This window comes from Podarcis bocagei (assembly GCF_964188305.1).
Source record: "Podarcis bocagei genome assembly, chromosome: 2".
NCBI classification, from domain to species: domain Eukaryota; kingdom Metazoa; phylum Chordata; class Lepidosauria; order Squamata; family Lacertidae; genus Podarcis; species Podarcis bocagei.
Window position 1 is genome coordinate 100856001 of NC_138126.1, and position 25295 is coordinate 100881295.

Consider the following 25295-nt stretch of genomic DNA (forward strand, 5'->3'; position numbering starts at 1 on the left):
AACGCAAAACCGGACATTTAATGGATGATCAATGTAATGGTACAGCATGGAAAACAATGCATGTGGTGTTCAAAGCAACTGATATGAAAGAATTCATCATTAGCAAAATATACCATGACAACCCACAACAGTCCACCCCAGCATTACACCAATATTATACTAGAATAGTGTGCATTTTCAGCATAGTGAGAGAAAAATCTGTAGTTATTTAAACATGATTAAATAAGTATTCAAAAATGGAAGCCCCAAGCAGAGAGTTTTGGGGCAAGGATTTATGGAATGAAGTGGGCTGCGTATTAAACAAAATAGTATTTTATAACAGTTTCCTTAATTGCGTGTACATTTTAGGCAGATCCAGAAAAAGTTAGAAATTGAATCTAGTTGTCCCTAGCATTTACAAGCTCGGAACAGAAGCAGCTCCCTCTCTATGTCTGTTTTTCTAGCTAGGGGCTGGGATTGTGGCAGCCAGAGAAGAGAAAGTCATCACCTGCAGAATCTATCAGGAATTCCAAAGCAAACAGGGCAGAAGGATGAAAGCAGCAGCATTACAGTTGGGTGGGGTCTATTGAAGAGGGAGAAGTGGCTGACGCAGTGGGAAGATGACGAGGCACAAAGTTGTTAGATAAGCCCCTCATTTGCTATTAAATTAGAAAACTGATGTGTTTTCCAAGGACTTACTTAGCATTACATCTAGTGTGCCCACCTCCATCTGCTTGCAATTGTAAATACAGAGGAGTACCATCAAATCTCTGAGAAGGTTTGCTGTTGTTTTAGTATATGAAGCTGCCAGTCCCTGAGAATCCCTGTGAAAACTACAGAATCGGACCAGACTGAAATCAGAAAATTTACCAGAGTTGCTGGAGAACACCAAACACGGGCCAGCACAAGAGTTTATCTGGTCTGAAATAGTGGCATTCTTGTTTAATCTGCTTTTCTTATCACACTTACTTTCTGTTAATGGAATGGAGATAATGACGCCGTTGCCTGTCCCAACCCACAACCGATTGCAGGACACCATGAGCGCTGTGATTCTCACAAATGAAAATCCCAGTTTTCCAGTACCTGAAACAAACACAGCAGCACTCATGAGAAACCAAAAGATACATATCTGCAGGAAATGTCCCATTTTAAACCTAACTTTACTCCATGTTTTATAAACAAACAAAAAGAGAAGTTCTGGAAACTCTTTGTTCTTTGAATGACTCGGGTTCTTTAAATCTCCAAACAGTTCCTTAGCTCCATGGCCGTCCCCATGTAATTTGATGGCAGATACAATGCTCTGCATGCAAAATATCTCGGGTTCAATCCCCACATCTCCAAGTGGTGATGGGAAAAGAACTTCACTGAAAAACTGGAGAGCTGCAGCCAGCGTCAACAATACTGAGTTAGCTGGAGCTTTTAAAGATTGAAATAAAGATATGAAGAGGAAACTCCCAAAGTTAAAAGTACAGTGGTACCTCTGGTTACATACGCTTCTGGTTACATACACTTCAGGTTACATACGCTTCAGGTTACAGACTCCGCTAACCCAGAAATATTACCTCGGGTTAAGAACTTTGCTTCAGGATGAGAACAGAAATTGTGCTCCGGTGGCGTGGCGGCAGCGGGAAGCCCCATTAGCTAAAGTGGTGCTTCAGGTTAAGAACAGTTTCAGGTTAAGAACAGACCTCCGGAACGAATTAAATAATTAACCTGAGGTACCACTGTATAGTAAAGTTCAACTTATTTTGCCCCATGAAAAATTGCGCCTAACATTTCCTATTCTTCTCTTTTCCCAAGGAGACTGTTTTCTCATTTCGAAGGAATGTAGTCAATGGTCTTCTTAGTGCCTCCCCGTTATGCCCTTGAAGGCCTCACATCTCACGTTTTCCTTAGAGGAAATTACACACAAGACCTTACTACTATTTGTAGTGCAACTAGAACTACATGCCATCACTATGCAGTAATTTGTAGGGTGTTCAGCCAGCAACATTAGTCATCCATGTCTTTTCAATTGTACAAGAAGGTGACTTGTCCGATTCAGGCCAATGACTTACCTAGCATTTTGCTTACATAGGGTTCGATGTCGACATCTTGTAGATGCTGGTAAGTGTGAGCATGATAAAGGCGGAGTGTGGAATCTAAACGGATTGATACCCACACTCCATCTCCCACCCAGGCCAGCTGTCTCACTTGGCTCTCCTTCCTTGGGTGTGCATCAAACGATTTCTGAAATGAATTATAGTTTAATTAAGGAATGCATAATAAAATACTTCTCCAATGCCTCCAGTTTACACATTACTAAGATAAAATAAGATCACATCTTCCCTCCCCCCCTCAGTAACACTGTTACGAGAGGATCAGCAATGGCTCTTTTGTTTAGTATGCATCAGTGCTCTAAAATCTGCTTTTTTTAAAAAAAAATGATCCTGTGAGCCCCCTGTGATCTCCTCCAGCCATCCTTCAATGGATCAAAGGTAAATCTACTGAAATAGGAATATTTACTAATGGCTATCTTCTGACAGTGATGTTTCACATATTTATGGTCATGTATAACTTATGATCCTGCTTGCTTGGCCTTCATAGATGTTCTCTTTATGCCATATAATCTCATTTCCTACTTAACCTCCTTTCTTCTAAATGAGTTCTCCCTGATTATTCACCAATTTTAAATGGTTGCTTTAACTTGCCTCTATTTTCATGGCTTTTGGCTGAACCACATAAATTTTGTTTCTGTAGCCGCACCAGACTTTATCGTGTACCACAGTCATACACCGGATTGAATGGTGAGGTCGGCCCAAATCTAGAAGGTGATAGTTTGTCAAGTCCCATTGCCCATCTGAAGAAGAAGAAGAGGAGGAAGAAGAAATTATTAAGGGGATGAGCAAACCTTGTCTGCAAATGTTAATTTGTGTACATGACTAAAATATGTATACTACTACATTTCTATTCACTTATTTTCCATTATTCAAATCCATAACTTTATAGGGAACAGATAAAATCCATAATGGCATAAAGAAGCCTCTGTCAACCTGCCCTTAAGATGTTTCAGGTCACAACTTCCATCAATTCTGACCGCTAGCCATGCTGACTGTGGCAGATAGAAGTTGTAGCGCAAAAACATCTGGGTAGCACCAAATGCAGGAAGGGTGACAAAGAATAAATGCCCAGACACCCATGCCTTACATTCAAGGAATACTCATTTAAGTTATGTGGCGTATTCTTTATAGGCATTCAAGTGCTCTGATAGGCAAAATAAACCCAAAACAGCAATACCACCCACAGAACAGTGGATGTTTAGAAATCATGACACACTGACTTGTACATAAGGCAATAGTTCAGATCTATTTGAACACAAACAAGCAAAAGAGATACCTTCACATTTAGGTATCCTCAACGTGCTCTACGGCGCATCAGTTCCTAAAAGGATGCTACACACAGGCAAATGAGACTCTACCCATCCATTGCTCATGCACAGGACAGCAGTGAAAACAGCACCAGGCTACCCAAAGGACTGCAAGTATGAAGCCCGCAATGAAGCCGCATATTTTAAGGGGAACAGAGATGAATGGGAAGAGAGGGAAGTCAACATTCTTGATGACTCTTTATACTACTTGGAGATGGAATAAAGCTACATTGAGTCCCATCAGAGAAAAGGGTGGGGTAGAAATAAATAAATTGATGGTGATGATGATGGTGGTGGTAATAGTAATAGTAGTAGTAGTAGTAGTAGTAGTAGTAGTAGTAGTAGTAGCAGTAATGGAGGACCTCATTTTTTGGTCAATATTATCCCAAGAATTACAAGATTTCCCACTGAGCAGATGATCTGTAAAGGTCTGCAATGTATCCACATTTTAGAAGCAGACCAGACATATAAATATGTGACAGTTCTAGGGTGTATAAATAGAAAGCTTACCTACTCCTCTGTGAAATATTGCTAAAGTTCCATCTGCTAGTGCAACTAATACTATTCCTTTTACGTGTCTAGAAAAGAAAGAAAGGGAAAATGTATATTATGAGGAAACTCTGACCATAGTAATAAATTGTTGTGCTCATTAAGCCCTGTCAACACTACACACAAAAACAAACACATCCTATGTTGGCACCCTCTCCCTAACAGGCGATCAGTGCATGCCATCTGTCTAAACTTCACATATAAATGAGACTCAACTGAAATTGTTATCATAATTAGCATACGAAGACATGGTAATAATACTGTATCAAATTTATTCATGGTCTTTTAAGCAATTGTTTTATCTCTTAACCAAGCCCCAAAGAACCTCAGTAAACTATTTCAGAGCAGGAGAAGATTTATTGAGTTTCCTATTTTATAAGACAATACGCTTGGCCACTACAAAAGCGCCTTCCTCCCCAAGCTTACACTATGGTACAAACCACTGAAGGAGATCAACAAACAAACAAAAACCAAACCACATGCTCATGCAATGTAGGATCACACAGGACATACCCTGGAACAGGTATCAGTAATTTTTTTTTGGGGGGGGGACGACACTCCCACAGCAACATTTCATGCTTGTGATGTGGGAAGATAGATTTTTGTGAATCTATCTCTGCTCATAGACTGTCCTGCTAAACCAGCAATATTACTTAAAGACTGTGGGAAAATTTGCTTGCACACTTTTCCCTCCTAGCTTTCAGTGGGTGTGACATCCCAGCTACAAACATTCCTTGAAGGATCATCAATGACAGCTTTATGATTGCCAACAAATACATCACTTTCTATTTTCTTGCTGACAATTCCCAATGTGCCATTCTCTTCTTCAAACCCCCCTCCAAAAAAACCCAAAACTTTTCTGAACCAGCATTTCACAGAAGCTATTTTTAGTGTAATTATTTTCTACTCGGCTAACTCCATTTTAAACTACAGAAATGTGAATATCATTATGGGGGAAAAATTAATTTTATAGAAACTTACACTATACTGAGTATAGAATCTTTAAGTTTAATTGCATGAACACATTTTCTCCACTGAGCCACTGAAGAATGAACATATAAGCTGCAACGACAAAGTCAGATTAATTAAAAATCCAATATTCCAAAATCCATATTAGCATTTAAAAATGGCAGTATTGTTTATAGCTGTTAGCTTAAAAGTAAATAAATCACAAGTTGGCTTAAACAATATTGCTTTGCCCAGCCTGAATTAGGTTATTTCAGTAGCTTAATTCTGTTCAGCTTTGCTGGTGCCCTTTTCAGGAATCTAAACTTGCTGTCAGTAGCTAATGGATCATTTAATTCAAAATGCTAGTGCTTACCTTTAACGACCTTTACTGAGGCCACAAACCCTTTTAACATAGCGGGCACATTTGGGAACTTGATAAATTGTTGTGGGCACCACATGTGCATTAGCCCCTGCCATCAGCAATTAGGGCTGGACAAAAATGCTTTAGCTTTTTTCATGCCTAACAGGATGGAAGTGGTGCGATCTTCCTGAAAGATCTCTCTCTCCAACCCTCCCTCCCTCTTACATTCATTCCCTCTCACACTACAATTAGACTTGAACAAAGCCTTTAATTGGAATCAATTTCCGAATGTAACTGCAGCAGGGAATGGGTTTATTTCAAGTCTACTTGTGGCAGGGACATTTTCAACAGGGGGTGGCGGCAGGGGTGTGTATCACAGCTAGCTAGGGGAGAGCTAACCTCCAAAACCATCCTATCCCTGTTGCAATTAGGCTTGCGGCAAAGCCTTCTATCCTGGGCTTTTGGAGGGAGGCAGGGATGAGACAGGCAACAGTAAATATCCACCATGCTTTAAGACTGTTGCCGGGGGCCCTTCTCCGAGTGCTTCCCGTCAAAAGTTATGCAGGTGGCAACCCAAGAAAATCGCCTTTCTGACAGTGGTGCTCTAATTTACTGAATGCTCTCCTCAGGCAGGTTCACTGGACTCCTTTGGGGGGAATGGTGGGACAGAAATGTAAATCATAGAGTGAAGGACTGTTTTTTAAGTTCCCCCTGCCTTCTTTTACCAGAAATTGGTTTTAGCGGCTGCTCTGCTTTTAAATCTTCTGTATAACTACAGTGGTACCTCTGGTGCGAACAGGACCCATTCCAGAGGCCCATTCTCAACATGAGCAGAATGCAACCTACATCTACGTGTGTCATGAATCGCCACTTCTGTGCATGCGCATGACGTTATTTTGTGCGTCTGTGCATGCGCGAGCGGCGAAACCCAGAAGTAACCCTTTCCGGTACTTCTGGGTCGCCGCAGGATGCAACCTGAAAACGTTCAACCTGAAGCAAATGTAACATGAGGTATGACTGTATTGTTTATTATTATTATTATTATTATTATTATTATTATTATTATTATTATTATTGTTAGCTGACCCAACAGTACTCTTGCTTAAGGGCGGGCTATAAAACTTTACTTATTAAAACAAAGATGCAATACTGTAACAGCAGAACCTCTTATCTAACCTCCCACTTTCAAGTGTCAGCTTTAAGTTACTTGGCTGGGTCTCACATCACTGACTGAATATGCAGATGACTGGGTGACAAGATTAATTGGGGCTTAGTCAATCATCGGTGTTAATTGTTTAAAAATCTCACCTAAATCTGTAATTCAGAGCAAATTTCAAGGTTGAGGTTTCATATTTTTTTTAAAAAAAGAGAGATTATTTACCAGCCTCAGAAAAGGAAAAAACTGAACTGATCACTAGACACATTTCTATTAGTGAAATAGTTTGGAATTAAGGTTCTTGGTTTACCATCCATTCTGGGCTCCAAGCCACATGGTTGGCAAAAGGCTGCTCATTTTCTGTGCTTCTTCTCTTACGAGATCCTGCTCATTTGGCAATACGGCAACATCCTTATACAAATCTGACTCGTTGCTGAGAGGAAGGGGAAAGTCAAATGGTTAAAAATATGAAAAGGTTGTTCAAAGTACACTAGGCTTGTTTCAATACTCTTTTACTTAGTCTGCACATTCTAGCAATTCCAATTTAAATTTGGGAACTCAGTACCACAAGATGTTAACACATTTGTCATTAGAAATGCAGTATAATCTCTTTCTGCCTTTACTACTCCTTTTCTGTTCATGCAAAGGGGGGCATACCTAGGCTGAAACGCTGGAGAACCCTCTACGGTATCCTGAACTCCCAAAGGATCTGTGAAGACATGTTCTGTGTAGACTCCAGTTTGTGCAATATCTGCAGCTTCTTCTCCTGAGCCAGCATTGACTTCTGTCGCCTCGGTCGCTTCCTCTGCCGTCTGAATGTTCTCGTCCACTGCATCATTCTCAGCTGAAACGTCTAAGGTACATTTTTCAGTTATAGGTCACTCAGTTCCTTACTACAAGAAAGCATGCATGAAAATGTGTGCCCTAATGAGTCACTCCTTTGGTTCTTTCTACGTTCCTTTTTGTTTTTTATACAGGAGAGACATATCTAAACTGAGAAGATAAGGTGATGTACAGTGACATCTGGCTGGTTGATAGGGGATCTAATACTTATTTCACTCATTATAATGCACATCAATCTCTGACCTTTTGGGTTTCTGGGGCTTTTTTGTTGTTATTCTCTCTCTCACAGCTAACAATAAACCTACCATTAAAATTATGGACTGGTCATTTCTTCATCAGAGGGCAAATGTGCAAATTTAGCAGGGGATCAAATACTTTCCCCCCTCACTGTATGTAGAATGGCCAAGTGGCAGAATTAGTCTGTGTCAAGTCTGTTTGCTAAGCGGCATCATTGTATTATGTATACTCCATCCCTGCTACAAAGAACACACTTTCTTCTGTAACAAATCAGCATGTTGCATTAATAAGCTCAAATGGACTACAAGCATGTTGTCTGCTACTAATTATATACTTTTACATCCCCTGGATGGATGGATAGATGGAGGTGTGAAGAGGCTCAATTATAATTAACCCTGTGATTATCACTTAGAAGAAGTGCAAGGCTTCTCCTTCGGACAAACAGGCCATGTTTGGATGCAACACTAAACTATACGATAAAAGCATTATGTGAAAGAGCTTCATGCTTGGTCACTCTCCGGTAAACCATCTTTCCTCCCTGCAAGGAGATCTGAAAGTTTTTGCTTCCATTTTAAAATGCGATAACTCAACAATTTTCCATGCTGCAACAAACTACATTTTGAATAAAAATTGTGAATGTTTTCATACCTGGCTGTTTATTTGTCTCGGGGGAGGCACCATTGGCACTGTGGGCAGCAGAAGGCCCTGTAATACCCTCTGCTGTACAACCAACTACTGTGATTCCTCCTAAAAGACTGTCTGTTTCTGCTGAGCTGTTGCTATTCATACTGCCAGACAAGGATGATTTGTCCACCAGACCAGAGTCCAGTTCTTGTGACCCTTCTTCTCCTGTAGGATAGTCAGTTTCGCGGGCTCCTGAAACAAAAATGTAAGGTTTCATTCAGTACCTTGGATAGTTAACTTTTCAGTACCCTTTGCGGGTTGGTGGTTTTCATAAAATATTTGCAATTTGCTGTCATGTGTATCGTAACACAAAATCTATCAAAGCTAATGCATGCCATCACATAGCTTACCCACCAGATTTCAGTGAAATATAAGAACGAGTCAGAAGTAGATTTGAAAACAGGCATTAAGAACAGGGAATTGTTATATGTATGGTTGCTATGATGTAAAAGGTACAAACAAAGCAATTAATTCTTAGTGTTCAGAAATAAAAGGGAGAGTTCCTAAAACATACTTGTTGAACTTGTCTAGTTACTAGGATTCTACTTGTTTTGAACAGCCAAAACAAAGAAGCATTTCTGACAGCAAAGGTTTTAATTGTTGGTGCAGCGATGACGTGACTAAAACCATTTCATATAAGCTTCTTAGGAAGAATTTACAGCACTGCTTTAATGGAGTTAGGGCTTCAGACACAGGTACAGATAAAAGACTCTGTATATAACACAATGTAATAGCACCACCAAAAACTCCAAAATAAATAATGTAAATTAAGTATATATTTGTCTACCCTATAGCAGCAATTATTAGCTTCTTTTAAAAATACAGGGCAGGATTGATTGATTATTTTTATGCATATTGTATTATTTATATGATGTTAGCTGCTCAGAGCCCAGCTCCGGCTGGGGTACAAATATTATTATTATTATTATTATTATTATTATTATTATTATTATTATTAATCTATGCTATACGGATTTCCACTTACGCAACCAGGCGTCCCCCCTCCTCCCCCATACCCTCCCCAAATCTGCTCCTGAGGGTTGGGTGAAGCCTAAAACTGGTTTAGGGGGATAGGGGAGAATGCTCCATTGCACAAGCAGAAATTCTTGTGCTGACAGAACACAGGACTTAGCACTATGTTATATTCTACCCTCAGACATTAAATGGAGGGTTTTCACACTTTACATAGCAAGTTACTCCTTGGTTGTTCTTGCAGGTAATGCACATTTGTTTGTTTTAACCATAGTTGGTTAAAGAAACCAGGCTTAACCTTACGGATCATAGCGAAGTCGTTGCAGCTTGTTTTGTCTGATGTACAAAAAAAGTGGGTATGGATGTACAAAAAAAGTTGGAAGTTAAACAAATCATGGCTTAGCCACATTTTGAACGAATCAGGTTGTTCAGTAACAATCCATAGCAAAAGCTGAATTGACTTGGAGTTTACTGGCCAATTTACACACATTATGACTACCTGAAAAAGGCTTACTGCCCAGCTGAATTTTAACAGCAGTTCCAAAACAGACAGAAGCAAACCCATGTTAACTCAAGTAATTGCCCCCCCTCACCTGAGTCTCTTACCTGGTACACTAGCTATACAAAGCACATGAGAATTACAAACAATGAAACTGTCGAGGATGTTTCCTGGCTGGTTGGCATCTACAATGATGACTTTTGTAGCAGAGTGGGTGCTAGTACAGATCCACACAAGGCTTGACAATTCTTCCTGGTTTCTCAGCTCTTTCTGCTGGTCCTGTGTAGGCGGAAATCAAGACCAACCAAAGTAAACATTACACAATATGCAGGCCTAGTTTGCATATAACACTAACCTAAACCATGTATTAGTGTGAATGAGCAAAGGTGTGGGTTTCCCAGAAAGAAGATTAAGACTACTGAACTCTTCCCCTCGTTCTACTGCGCTACCCAGAGCTATGCCATGATCCTGCCAAGGTTATGTCCAAACCCAGGCTGACAACTGCTTTCCATCAAACAAACTGCCCACAACCAAGAACAAGCCTCGGTTACAGTTTGTAGTTTGTCTGAAGTGAGACAACTAGCCTTGCAATGATGAAAACAATCCCAGCATGGTGTAGTGATTAAGAGCGGTAGTCTCGTAATCTGGGGAACCAGGTTTGCATCTCCGCTCCTCCACATGCAGCTGCTGACCTTGGGCCAGTCACACTTCTCTGAAGTCTCTCAGCCCCACTCACCTCACAGAGTGTTTGTTGTGAGGGAGGAAGGGAAAGGAGAATGTTAGCCACTTTGAGACTCCTTCAGGTAGTGATAAAGTGGGATATCAAATCCAAACTCCTCCTCCTCCTCCTCCTCCTCCTCCTCCTCCTCCTCCTCCTCCCTGGTTTAGCCCTGGGAAGCAAGGCACCAGCAGGATGGCGGGAGGAGCACTACAGCCACAATATTCTCTGCTAGGAAACCCTCATGTTTGCCTGATCATCTGAAGCCATCACTGGGCTTAGCCAACTGGGTCACAGTGTCATTTTAGAGTTTACTAGTTCAACCTCATTTTTATTTGGTGGGGGGTGGGAGAGAATCACATTGTGAATTGCTACATGCATTTTCTACAAATGCAGACGAATAAGCAACCAGAATTACTAAATACAGTGGTGCCCCGCAAGACGAATGCCTCGCAAGACGGAAAACTCGCTAGACGAAAGAGTTTTCCGTTTTGGAGGTGCTTCACAAAACGAATTTCCTATGGGCTTGCTTCGCAAGACGACAATGTCTTGCGAGTTCCTGCTGCTTTTTCCCCCTCCCCCCCTTTTTCTAAGCCGCTAAGCCACTTATCAGCTGATCCGATCAGCAGATAAGCCGCTAAAAGCCACTAAAAGCTGCTAATAGCGCTAATCCGCTAATCCGTCAGTGGGCTTGCTTCGCAAGACGAAAAAACCGCTAGATGAAGAGAATCACAGAACGGATTCTTTTCGTCTTGCGAGGCACCACTGTACCAGGAGTGTTGCAGGTAGTTTTACACACAAACTCCCGCACATTATTTTCATAGTTATGCAAAATACACTTTCATGAACTAAACCGAACAGGCAAGTTTTCTGTCACGCCATAAACATGTTGGTCTTGTGGAACTAGATTTTTTCGTCTTCTCCAAATGCTCCACCTGGCCACTATAAAAGCTTTGGAACCAAGAAGCATCTAATGGAACCTAGAGCTAGATGGACGGATACAATACAAAACGTGTTGTAAAAGCACATGAATGTTTTTCCATGGAAATCTGGGGTCTAATGAAGACTAGCGAACTAGCAAGCAAACACTGGTTCTTGTTCATGAGCAGGCACCAAAATGTTTTTGAACCAATCATGCCATAATTATTGAATTATGAACACAATATTGAAGTTTTCTATTTTCTTGAAGTGTTAATAGATTTGCAAACAGTTTCACATTTTGATTATGCCTCTGACCTTACCTTGAGTTCTTGATCTAATCTATCCAAGCTACTCTGTGATGCACTCCTCTGTTTGTTGCTCTCTGCATCTAGAGTCGTCACATCATTGTAGAACACACTGGCACCAACCACTGAACCGCCATCTCTTGTCTTCCCTCCCGATAAATTAACTCCTACAGCACACCAAAGCTACAAAACAACAAGTGAACTTTATAAAAACCCACTGGGAAAACCTGGTTCTCATGTCTTTTTATAAGACGTAAAAAGACAGCAAACATTTGTTGCACCCTATCATACATTATGCTTTTAGGGAAATAACAATATGACAATATTTAAAAACCAGAGTTTCTCAAAAGTATTTATTAAGCACCTGCAATTTAAATTAAACTAGGCGTTGCTCAGAACCTAAAAAGGATATAACTTGCTCATGCAGAATTAGGCCTCATCTAAAAATCACTAATGGGGCATTCTTTATTTGAAAATAGGGAACTGGAGAAAAAGGAAGACAGGTGTACCTTCATGGATGTATCCTTTTCATCGAGTGGCCTTAGGTAAACAGGCACAGGTAAGTTCTTCATTTTGTTATCCCCCTGGCCACCACCATTTACAACCTAAAAAGTGAGAAAGAAATATTTACTTTGCTTCAAAACGTTTCTGGCATCTTACAGACCAGTTTGTCACAAGCCCATATCAGAATTTGATAGGTTTGCCAAGATGACCAGAATATTAGACTGTCTGGGAAGAACAATCATAGATCCACTCATTTTAAAGTCATACACTAGTGAGATCAAAGCCAGAGGGGGGCAGTATTGTAATTTTAAAAGTCTATCTTGCCAGATTAGCTAAGAGGCCCTTCTCAGCAGCTAATATAAAAAGAGTGGGGGGGGGGAGGAGTGTAAAATAAACAAAGCCTTATGCACAAAGACTGGGATGGGGTTAAAGCTATACTTATCTACGCAGATCATAGTTTAAGACAGGGGTCAGCAAACTTTCTCAGCAGGGGGCCAGTCCACTGCCCCTCAGACCTTGTGGGGGTGGACTATATTTTTTTTTGGGGGGGGGTGAACTAATTCTTATGCCCCACAAATAACCCAGAGATGCATTTTAAATAAAGCACACATTCTACTCATGTAAAAACACCAGGCAGGCCCCACAAATAACCCAGAGATGCATTTTAAATAAAAGGTCACATTCTACTCATATAAAAACATGCTGATTCCTGGACCGTCCACAGGCTGGATTTAGAAGGTGATTGGGCCGGATCCGGCCCCCAGGCCTTAGTTTGCCTACCCATGGTTTAAGACCTTGAAACATTTCCCATAAAAATATGCAAGGTAGCACACATGTTCTCAAACTTCAGAAAAATGTGCAGTAACAACATTCCATTGCAAAGAGGTTTGAACACAAAGCCATCCCACTCTTCCCACAGCTCAGTGACCTTTTATTGCTAGTTGTTCTTTCTGAACAGCAGCATTTGTGTTTAAATGGGAAAATTCTGCCTTTTAATAAGAAGGATTAAGAAAGTTTCATGTTTTACATGTTTTACAAGTAAACATGATAGCTCCACAGATCACCAACGCTTTGTGATTACCACAAAGGAATTGCCTTCAACTATTAACCAGAAATCCTTTGTGCAACATGCAGGTTCCTGAGTTCAGATGGGACCCTGATTAGAGTTCCCTTGTTTTAGGTCTCCTTTCCGCAGCAGCCCTGTAATTTCAAAATGCAGGGCTAAACTGCTTTGCTCAGTCCCATACCTGCACTATGTTAATCCTGCCTTCATTTTGCTAGGCTTTTTAAAATCCTTTCTAACCCTTTCAAGGATGCTTTAGTTTTCTGTGGAGCTGTAAGGAGGCTTTATGTGATACTTGGTTTTAAAGGAAGACTGCAATGTGAAACTGATGAGAGGTTCAACGCTATCAACTTGTGGAGATAAATGATTTTTATCATGCTACACTTGTTACTTGGCTTACCAATACCAGGATGCCTGTGTTTTTAACATCTTTTTAATTTTTATGAATGGCCACTCTTAACATTATTGTCACCCACAAAAGCATGCACCACAATAAAGTTGCTAGTCTTTAAAGTGCCCCAAACTTGCTGTTTTTAATTGTCAATTTTGCTTTAGCTTTGTCAAGGTATTATTCTTGTGTGGTACCTTCATTACATGTATTTAGGCATCAGGCAAAAAATTCCTCTTCTCCCAGGCCTTTGGCTAATTAAACAATCTATGGCCTTTAAAACTGGTGTGTGTGTGTGTGTGTGTGTGTGTGTTGTTTTTCTTCCTTTCTGTAGTATGCATTTTTGCGTTTTTATACTGTAAACTGTCCTGTGATCCTCAGATGAAGTATGGTATAGAAATTTAATTAATAATAATAATTCTATATGGGAATTTGTAGGCATGATAATCTCTGCACAGGTATTTAAATAGCTCCATGTTTTGGCTGAGGTTGATGGAATCTGGAGGGTTACAGGTTTCCCACCTTGCTGAAAATGAAAATGCCTTCAGTGACCTGCCACCACAATATCCCCAAACTAAAACACATGAACAGGGATGAACACAATACCTGTTTATATTTCTGAGGAAGGCTCCAACCAAAAGCTTGCACTCTACCGTCTTCCTTCTGAACATGGGCTTTCACTTGGCGGTACTGTTCTCTCTTCTGCTCTCTACGTGAGGCAAGACTGGCCTCAGACCTTGGCAAAAGGGAGGGACACATTTTTTTTTATTCCAAGTTCCTCTATACCTTCCAATCCCCATTAGCCCAAAATAAAACTTTTCAAAGTTATGTAGGAGGTGGCAGAAGAGGTTATTCAAAGTTAATACACAAGTGAAATCTGTATTACTCCCCGGACGCTTTACTTCTTTCAAGGCACTTGTTTTTTTCTCTCAGTGAGAAACTGTCAGCACAATGCTTCTAAGGGCAGCATGGCTCTCTGGCACGGCCTGCTGCTGAAGTCTGCATCTGGTAACATATTTGAATGAAGAGGGGGAAGCAACGTCTGACGCTGCGACCAAACTGGTATGGTGGAAAGCTGTAATTTGAAGGTCTTTTTGTTGTTGTTTAGTCGTTTAGTCGTTTAGTCGTGTCCGACTCTTCGTGACCCCATGGACCAGAGCACACCAGGCACTTCTGTCTTCCACTGCCTCCCGCAGTTTGGTCACACTCATGCTGGTAGCTTCGAAGACACTATCCAAACAACTTGTCCTCTGTCGTCCCCTTCTCCTTGTGCCCTCCATCTTTCCCAACATCAGGGTCTTTTCCAGGGAGTCTTCTCTTCTCATGAGGTGGCCAAAGTACTGGAGCCTCAGCTTCACGATCTGTGAAGGTCTTTTTAAATTACCCATATTCTGTATTCCACCCAAAGGGGGTTCTCTAATGTAACAATCAGGCCATATGACCTGAGGATTTGGGAATTCTAATCATGGAGAGGATTTTCCATTCCACCCCTTCATCTCTCACACTAACAGCCTTAAGAGGCTTCTGGTTACACCTGGAAACCCAGGATGCCTTCCACCAACCTCTGAAGAGAGGACAGCCACACTTTTATTTGATGAGGACTTGGCAATGCTGATTCAGACTTCTGTTATTCCTGCCCCCCCCCCCACTTCACTCCACAACCACATTCCTTTGCTTGCTAAAATATTTGCCCAAACCAAGCTGGGCTACTTTTTTGCAGTTTCAAAAGTTGTTAGGAGGTTGTGCATATCCTGGCAAACTTCTCAAAGGTCCCAGTTCAGTTCTCTCTTGGCTCATTTGTTCTAATAAGATCATAGGGTTCCTAATGGGGTACCATGGGAGGAGACTGTCCCCGAACTGCTCTGGTCCTACACCATTTAGTGCTGCATAGATTATAGCACCTTTCACTGTGCCAGGAGGAGCCAGCCACAGATACATCAGAGCACTGGTGACATGCGCTTCTGGGCTCCTCTGATTCATGCTAACTTAGCAAACACAATTAACAAAAGCTCTACCTGGGCAAAACATACAAACTGAGCACTGTGAATGGAAACACTGTTGAGGAAACGAAAAACAGTGCTGAAAGGCACTGAGGGATTTTAAGCACAAGCTACATGAGTTCAAGTAAGGCAGTAAAGGGTATTATACTTTAAGGTATACCCCTCCCCAAAGGCAACATGCCACATTAGTGTGTGCTGTGTGGATATCATGGGTTATTTTACACAGAAGTATCAAAACGGACAAGGGTACTGCTTAATTCCATGTTTGGGCCAGATAACTAGATAAATATGGGCGAGGTTATTTCTGAGAACAAGCAAGATTCTGGCATGGCAGGCTAACTAGTTATGCAGCCCCCAAGCATAATAATATAATAAGTTGAATAAATTGTTGTAACTGTTATGCAACAGAGGCTACCACATTTAAGCACACAGTCTTCTTTTTGTCCATAAAAATCCAACAGCTACTATCTGTTATTCCAATACTTCAAGGTTTGATCGACCTGAACCCTGGTTTTGATATTTCTACTACAATACATGCTGGCATTGCTGATATATTCAAATAATTCTATATTGCTGGCATACTTTTAGTTTGTATAAGCAAAGCAAGTCTTACTCTTCACTGAGGAAATCGAAGGCTTTTGATTTGTCACTGGGTAACTGGGATAAAGTGCTGCTTCTTTTCTTGACTGATGGAGTAATGTGGGAGGTTGGAGCATTGTACTTAACGTTAACTGGCGGTTCTGGTTTCTTAGCAGTATTGCCTGATGAGCTGAATAGTCTGCTAAAACTGGAGACCACAAAAAAAAAAAAGTAGAGGCATGTGAGTACACAGACACACCCAAAAGCCAAACTGGCTTCAAATGTACAGCAATGAGTAAGGAAACGTAGTAAGAAAAGAATGGGCCCAAACCCCTCAGCCATTAACTGTCCCACACAGCTCACACCATCAGAACAGCAGCATTACGCTTGCAACACTCATAATAACTATTCCATGCACATTCAAGCCAAGAATGAAGATAAAGACTTGGCATTTATGCAGGGGCTAGAGAATGCTCTGGTGGTGTTAAAAACAGCTTTCTATAAAATACAGGGCTGGTACAAAAAAAAAAAAGTGATGCTGGCTTCTATTTTTATTTTCATGTATTTACTTTTATTTCCATCTTTTTATTGCCTGCCCTTCATCCTGAGGTCCCAGGGTGGGTTGGACTCCTCCACCTGAAAATTTGAGATGCTTCTCTATCTGTATAGCAAATTTCTAGACCCGAGATAGTTAAGGCCACCATAGGCAACACCACTCAGTAATTCAGGCTCGGAAGCATTGATAAACAGTATAGTTTCCCCAAAACTTATAGGCACACAAGCAGTTTGATCATTATCTCAGTTGATGTGCCATAGTGATTAAAAGCATGAGCTTTGCTCTGTAAATCACACAACTCATCACAGAGCTTGGTAAATGTTCCTTAGGCAGGATGCTGCCTCCATCTCACCATTATTTATAACAGGGAGATAAATCTGGCATAGCCTACAAGATTGTTGTAAGGATTGCAGATTGTTTGCCCAAAGCATTTCATATAACCTAAATATCATTGTGTATATCATGCGTATGCCACAGAGTACAAGTTTACTAGACTACCAGACTATGAGTCCCGATATAGAGGAGCCGTAACTTCAATGAATTCTGTTTCCCACCGGAAAAGGCAGGGATAGACAAGATTGGTTTCAGTTCAGAATATGAACTACAATAAAGGTAAAAGAAACACAGTCCCACGAGAATCCAGCACCTTCACAGCCAAGTCCTGCAGATTCACTACTATTTAGACAGGAGCCCAAAAATTTCTATTAAATCTTAAACCGCAAAAAAGTATTAAATAAAATAACTTCTGGGATCCACAAGATTTTAATATTTAATCACACAATAATTAATCTCTCACAATTTTAGTACTCTCTCACATTTGGCTTCAGTAATTACGTTTAGAACAAGGAACATAAATTAGCACTTCACAAATTCTCACACCAAGTTCTGGGGTACTTAAAATTATATGCAAACCACACCAAAAGCTACCCAAACTTCACTTTACTTTCATATTCATAGAACAGCTGCTAACAAAACTCTGTACTCTTGTGTCAGAATTCTGGTTTCTTTTTTTTAATGCCACAGTTAGATTAAGGCAGTTATGTTTCTCGGCCAAGTGCATAACCAACATTGCAAGATGCATCTTACAATCTGTCTTTAAGGTCAGTCTTACCCAGTTGGCATTCTAGATGGCAAAGAGAAAATAGGTTTGTTGTTATTGGTTCCTTGCGCAGTAAAGAAACAAAAAAGGCTTTTGTGCATAATACCAGCATCTGATTGCGTTTCAGTACTTACAACTGCCAAAGGCTTGATCTCTTCTTCTCTTGCATGGCTGGATTTTCTCGTGATGCCCTGAAGAAAAAAATCAAAAGCTAATTAGCTGAGCAATAGGATGACCTAGAATGCTCTGCACGACACATCAAAGTAGCAAATGGCTCTTGTCTGATTGCAAGATACAATACTATTAAATTGATGAAGTGGGTGGGGAGGGATTGCTGAATAAAGAGGGTGCAATTTAACATAGTGCTAAGTGGGGCATGTGTGTGCAGAACAAGGCCTGTTTGAGCAGAAAGACATTTCCATTCTTCACTTCTTCCTGTGTATCTGCCACATGCCCTCTAAACCTGTTCTGGGTTTAGTTGTACATGAAGTTAGATTACTGTTCAACAAAATTAGTATCTGGATATTCTAAAAATTCAAGTTACTATTTTGACCGCTCATCCCCGAAAAACACACAAACATATATCTGGTGAAGGGTATAACACACACACATATATCTGATGAAGTCTATCTGGTGAAGGGTAAACAGTGTAAGGGCATCAAGCGCTTTTCAATCTGTTTTTTTGTTCACTTTACAGGTTAAGTTCCTGACAAGATCATCCACTGCTCGATGACGGTTTTGTCCACCTCATGCATGCATTAGGAAAGCAGTTCCAAACAGCCAAGTGTACAAAATAATTTCAGAAGAGGAAGTACCAAGCATTATGGCTGCAAAAGCTGCATGTGCAAGGAATACGGGGACTGCTCCATGGTAGAATGTGGCTCATGCAAAACAAGTCAACTTAGTCACAAAGAGGTCTAAATATCTTTCCGTAGTAAAACTAAACTGTAGCAATCACATCCAACCATTAGGTGGCAGTCAAATGAGATGTTAAAAGTACAGGAGTGCCTAGGGAAGAAGTTCAAAGTGAGAGGTGCACTACGCCCCTCCTACTGCTGCAGATCATCTCCTTGGAGTCTGTCTGCCAAGCACCATCTCTTTATTCAGAGATATGATACTAAATGTGTGCCCAGCTTTTGGGTGGGTGGGGGGGAAATGCCAAGAGCTAAGCAATGGGTGGGGAGGGTAGGAAGCTGCCTGGTCCATCTAGCTCAGTGTTTCTCAAACCTGGGTCCCCGGCTGTTGCCAGACTACAACTGCCATCATCTCTAGCTAGCAGGACCAGAAGTCAGGGGTGATACGAGTTGTAGTCCAACAACAGCTGGACACACAAGCTTGAGAAACATTGGCTCATTATTTTCTGCCCTGACTGGCAGCAACTCTCTAGAGCAGCGGTTCTCAACCTGTGGGTCCCCAGATGTTGTTGAACTACAACTCCCATCACCCCTAGCTAGCAAGGCCAGAGCTCAGGGGTGGTGGGAGTTGTAGTCCAACAACATCTGGGTACCCACAGGTTGAGAACCGCTGCTCTAGGCTTTCAGGCAGGACTCTCTCTCAGCCCTACTTGGGAAGGTAACCTGGGATGTTCTACATGCGAAGTATGTAGAAGGGCTACAGCCCTTCCCCTTTGATGGCCCTGCCCCCTTTTACTGTTAAAAATAATCTACTCTCCACAATGCAATACAATAATAGCAGCAGTTTCACAGAATCACAGATTGGTACAGTTGGAAGGGACCAAAGGATTATTTAGTCCAACCCACTGCAATTATATGAGAGAGAGAGAGAGAGAGCGCGCTATCCAGCATTGCAACCATAACCGTAAAATACTATGAACAAGCATAAGAAAACTGCACTTGCCGTATCATCTCAGTCCATCGCACTGCTTCTTGGAGCTCCATTAGCCGCTCTTTATACTGATTTCTTTCCATGAGGACACGGGCCATTTCAACCCGAGTGAATCGCTTTCTCTGAGCAGTAGGAATGTCACTCTGCACATGGGGGTGGGGGGAAAAGAGAACCAAGAATGCTTAACGTAGCAAATTATGTATAGTTTAAGGAGGAGGTACTTTCTCTTCCATCACCAATGAACTGCGCTAAGGGCCTAAGACAGTCGTTTCGAAATAATTTACAGGTGTTTATGGCTATATATAAAGTGCAGTAATGGGCGGGAAGAAACAGTGCCAACAATGGAAGCAGCCCCTCACAGCCGCTTGGTGTCCAAAGGAGGAGTGGGGTGGAGGAAGCAGACTAATTCAGCATCCCCCAGATGTCACAGTCCACTCTACAACTGCAAGAGGAGTTGCAGCAGATAAAGAAAGGACAAGTGCACACTTCTTCTCAAAAACTCTTTCAAAAGGTCAGGGTATTTTAAGAGCAATGTTACACAAATAAGAAACAGGATTAGATAAAAAGCTGCCAATGCAATTACATACATCATCATCTTCCTTTGCTTTTTGCCTCGCTTCTTCTGCTTCCGCACGGGCTCTAAACAAGATGCAAGAGTTATCAGTGAAGTTAGTTGCAGAATCCCTGGTAAGATCTTCTCTGCTGTACATGAAACATGTGTATTACACTCACTTTCTAAGTTCTTCTTCCAATTCCTTGTTCTTCTCTTCAAGCTTTTGTTTGGCCAGTTTTACAGCTTCCAGCTCTCCTTTCAGCACATCCTTCTCGCAGGTGAGCTCATCTACTTTTGCTATTAAGTCATTCTTCACCACATTCAAGGCATTTCTGAAGACAACAAAGATAGCTGTAATTAGGTCATTTCTACCACCAGCGGCGTAGCGTGAGTTGTCAGCACCCGGGGCAACGCAAGTAATTTGCGCCCCCTAACCCGGGGCAAGGCATGTAATTTGCGCCCCCCAACCCCTAACCTGCGAGTTGCCGCTGGCGCTGCTGCCCAAACGACGCCGCTTGCCCGGAGGAGGAGGGGGGCAGAGAGGCGAGGAAACTGCAACGGCCCAGCAGCTGCAGCAGCACCGGCGGAGGCGGGGCTGTGAGGAGGGGCTGCCTGGCGCGTCCTCCGCGGCGAGCGCTGAGAGCCGCTACCTGCCGGGCGCCTTCAGCCGGGCGCCGCGAGACATGCGGCTCTGCTACAGCCTGCGCCCGAGGCTCTTCGGCGACTCCGGAGGCAGCGAGCGCGCCCCCCAGATGTTGCGCCCGGTGCGGCTTGCACCCCCCACGCTACGCCACTGTCTACCAGTATCACATGAGGGACGCGGGTGGCACTGTGGGTTAAACGACAGAGCCTAGGACTTGCTGATCAGAAGGTCGGCGGTTCGAATCCCCGCGATGGGGTGAGCTCCTGTTGCTCAGTCCCTGCTCCTGCCCACCTAGCAGTTCGAAAGCACGTCAAAGTGCAAGTAGATAAATAGGTACCGCTCCGGCGGGAAGGTAAACAGTGTTTCCGTGTGCTGCATTGGTTCGCCAAAAGCGGCTTCGTCATGCTGGCCACATGACCCGGAAGCTGTACGCCGGCTCCCTCGGCCAATAAAGCGAGATGAGCGCCGCAACCCCAGAGTCGGTCACGACTGGACTTAATGATCAGAGGTCCCTTTATCTTTACCAGTATCACAGAAATTGATCTATTTATTTTTACTACCGTTATTTCAATCCTATCATAGGAATTCAAGCGACAAAGAGTTATACCCCTCCCCCCACTTACAAAAATAGCTTTGGGCAGTATGAAACTAATGAGTCCCACTAGCGGAAGCCTGGACTACAACTTCCACCAGGAGAATCCCCAGAGCAGTATGGGGAGGGTGCATCACCACATCGGGCCAGCTGAAATGTTTGCACTGATGGAACAATTGCTGCAGCATTAAGTTGGCACTGGCTGCCCCAGATTCATATTTTGTGTCCCGTTTCTATTCACAGCGGCAGTTTCAACAGCTTGCACAAAACTTAGTTTGCAACATTTGTTTTTATTCGGCAAATAGTATAATATGCCATATTGGACTAGCTCAGGGTTGTCTAACCCTCAGTTTGGGGGGTGTCTAATATTGCCCCCCAGGACCCCTCTAAATTTGACAGCAGCAAAAATGATTACCGTATTTTTTTGCTCTATAAGACTCACTTTTTCCCTCCTAAAAAGTAAGGGGAAATGTGTGTGCGTCTTATGGAGCGAATGCAGGCTGTGCAGCTATCCCAGAAGCCAGAACAGCAAAAGGGATCGCTGCTTTCGCTGCAGCAATCCCTCTTGTTGTTCTGGCTTCTGAGATTCAGATTTTTTTTTTCTTGTTTTCCTCCTCCAAAAACTAGTTGCGTCTTATGGTCTGGTGCGTCTTATAGGGCGAAAAATACAGGTAAGTGAACACAGTACTCGGCAATAACCCACCTCCTTATCTGATCTGTACACCTGGGGGGGAGCAGTATGCCTGTGGGTGTCTGCGCACATGTGAGAGTGCTGAGTGGCCACGCCCTCTTTTGGCCATATCCACAACTGTGTGTGGCCCCAGAGGGTTGGTGAACCCTGTGCCCCAAAAACGTTAGCCCCGCCTAAACTAGTCTAGCTCTGCGACATCTAAGCAGATCCTCTTGGACAGTGCTTTTTTCTGGGGGTACTCATACCCCTAAACATTTTGTGAATCTAAGTTTGGCCTCATTGAGGGGCAGTATTTCAAATAGGAAAATGAGAGTAACCCTAAACATTTTTAAAGAAAAAAAAAGCACTGCTCTAGGGAACAAACAAATTAGTGAATGAGGGAGAGTTGTTTCTGATTGTCCTGAAGCTATTGATGGTCAGCTACACTTAAGAAACCCAAGCTCTAATGTTCTGAGATTCCCTGTGCTTTTTGTAATTTTGTACCTTTCATGAACTAAAGGAATATGTAAGGTAAAAGGTAAAGGACCTCTGGATGGTTAAGTCCAGCCAAAGAAGACTATGGGGCTGCGGCAGTCATCTCACTTTAGGCCGAGGGAGCTGGCGATTGTCCACAGACAGCTTTCTGGGTCATGTGGCCAGCATGACTAGACAGCCTATTATATTAATTATATTAACCATTAGACATCAAAATAGTGCAAACACCTAAAGCATCAACTAACCTACATCTGTCACCTAGATATATGGAACAAGGGCCTTGGGAATAATTGATTATATCCTTTATGAACCAACAACCAGTCTCATGATCAATTTTAAAACAAGTTTAGCAGAAGCAATTCTATGTTCAACAGCTGAAAAAGTTACTCACTTGGTTTCTAGCAGTTGTGTATTTTCTAAGATAAGGTTTTCAACTTCACGACCCATTCCTTGCAAAGACAGAACAGAGTAAACAGCTTAAAAACATTGAAATTACTAGTGCAAGTGCCAGTTCTCAAACTTATGTACCCTGATACAGAGTTTAGTGTATGCTGCTCCGAGGTTCATGTGGGGCTACTATGTAAGTGGAACTCCACATTAATTTCAGTGGAAGGTACTGCCCTGCTTGCATGCAGATTAGCTTCCTCCACTGAAATGTATTCAATCATTTATTTAATAGAGTTGCATACTGCTTCTTAATGAACATTTCCAAAATGGTTTACAAGCCACCTGTCAAACATTCAATAAAATATAAATATGGAAGAACAACCTATGCAGGTAGGATTGTTCTTGGAGTTTATCGAAGCACCTGATTACTTAATAGCTGAAACGACAGTTTTCAAAACTAAATCTTGCTGCTGGACTTTTAACGTGTTCAACAGGTAGGCTCTCTGAAGCCCAGAAGAACAATGCAAAATATTTTCAGTCCAAGAATCCAATGTTTAACTGCTCTTGCAGAAAATAAATTGTATTAAAACAAGTGTTGAAAATCAATTAAAGTTTACACTACAAATTTAAATTACGTATATTTGATGCTGAAAGCTGTGTCACAACACAGAGAAGAGATGCAGAACATGAAAAAGCTCAAAGACAATGCAACGCCCTTGCAAATGTTCCCCAAATGAGATGATACCTTACCAAAGAAATTATGGTCTTTAAAGCCCATGAATCCCATGAAGAGCAAGAAGAAGAAGAAATATTTTATGTAAGGAGAGGAGTATGAGTGAGGTACAGCACAATACTAGAGATATGAGTGATTTCAAAGCAAAGCCAGCAGTAAACGCCTGAAGCCAAATTATGTTCTGATTTAAAAATGACTCATATAGTAAGACAAAAACAGTTAAAAGAGAGTAGTGTCAAAAAGTATGGTCAAGATCTAGGAGAAGCTGAGTGGACCAAGCATTGCTCTAGTCCGGCATCCCATCTCCAAGGAACCTCCAAGAAACCTGTAAAGAGGCTATGAAAGCAACAGCCTTTTTTCTTTAGTTTGTCCCCAGGAATCTAAATCCCGAAAGGTAACACTGCTAAAAATAGGGGTTCCATTTAGCCAGGGAGGTTGTAGAAAGATCTACACCCTTCAAGACTGACTAATCCCCACCTCCTGCCACTGCCTCTTGAAGCCACCTGCCCACGGCTATCACCACATTTTAAAATAGGGAATTTAATCAGTTAATTATGGGTTGCATGTCAGCCACGCACTTCTTTCTTTGGTTCGTTTTGAATTACTTTCCTTGGTTCTTTTTGATGAAGGCGTGGGTGTGGGTGGGTGTGAACACACACTCACACACACATATGAAAATAAGGTAGTGCCCAATTTAACTTAATGACCCCAAGGTAAAGCCAAAAGGACACACCCACCCATCTAGTCTTTCCAAGCCACACATAATTTACCTGTCCCACATCACCTTTTTCTTTTCCTAAAGTCCCAAATTCTTAAGGGTTTCCACAAGGCAGAAAATGTTCTTGACCATTTTAGTTGCCTTATTCCACACTTTTCCCATCACTGCAGTATCTTTTTGGGGAAGGGACAGTGGAGACCGTACATGGTTTGTTGGTATAAATCAGGCATCCCCAAACTCGGCTCTCCAGCTGTTTTGGGACTACAACTCCCATCATCCCTAGCTAACAGGACCAGTGGTCAGGGATGATGGGAATTGTAGTCCCAAAACAGCTGGAGGGCTGAGTTTGGGGATGCTTGGTATAAATGGTGTTACAAACACTGGCAGCTGTTACTTTGTTAAAGTGTCCATTATGGGGATGACCTTTACAGCTTATAATATACCAACAGCTACACATTTCAGACCTCTGAAAGGTATATAAAGTTATAACATTCCAATAATATTTTGGAGAAGTGGCAATGTCATAGCTACATTCTTGATGGCTCACCATAAATAAACCCTGGGTGTTTAAACTGGCCTTCGCTTCTTACATCAATCTTAGAACATAGGCCAATAAAAGGTTACAGGTTTCTGGGCAAATCTAGGAAAATTAAGACCCTGCTAAAATGTATATAGCGTTGAAACGTATTTGCTATTTACACATGTATTTGCAAAACTGAGCAAATGAGACCAACTCCTCAAACAGAATAAGCACGTAGTAATTTAGTGCTTCTCCACAGCAAATGGTCTGCACTGCTCACCTGGCAGGAGGCAGGGAGGGCAAGTCCATATATTTACACCACAAGCTGCCCACTCTATTGAAATGAACAGGTAAGTACCTGCACAAGGAGGG

At 41.9% G+C, this 25295-nt stretch overlaps 1 protein-coding gene across 6 annotated transcripts in view; it reads right to left on the bottom strand.

Moving 5' to 3' along the window:
• Positions 1–25295, bottom strand: part of SPAG9 (sperm associated antigen 9) — a 72153-nt gene that overhangs the window by 5518 nt on the left and 41340 nt on the right. For all 6 annotated transcript variants that reach the window (XM_081184530.1, XM_081184528.1, XM_081184529.1 and 3 more), the window contains 18 exons: positions 22957–23014; positions 20345–20497; positions 20200–20251; positions 19625–19755; positions 17902–17958; positions 16147–16320; positions 14140–14269; positions 12088–12183; positions 11594–11761; positions 9742–9913; positions 8128–8355; positions 7057–7252; positions 6710–6832; positions 4916–4996; positions 3896–3963; positions 2670–2818; positions 2037–2208; positions 949–1062 (listed from right to left, as the gene is read on the bottom strand). In XM_081184530.1, coding sequence (XP_081040656.1) covers positions 949–1062; positions 2037–2208; positions 2670–2818; positions 3896–3963; positions 4916–4996; positions 6710–6832; positions 7057–7252; positions 8128–8355; positions 9742–9913; positions 11594–11761; positions 12088–12183; positions 14140–14269; positions 16147–16320; positions 17902–17958; positions 19625–19755; positions 20200–20251; positions 20345–20497; positions 22957–23014 — 2322 coding nt within the window. The remainder of the gene's footprint in view (positions 1–948; positions 1063–2036; positions 2209–2669; positions 2819–3895; positions 3964–4915; positions 4997–6709; positions 6833–7056; positions 7253–8127; positions 8356–9741; positions 9914–11593; positions 11762–12087; positions 12184–14139; positions 14270–16146; positions 16321–17901; positions 17959–19624; positions 19756–20199; positions 20252–20344; positions 20498–22956; positions 23015–25295) is intronic.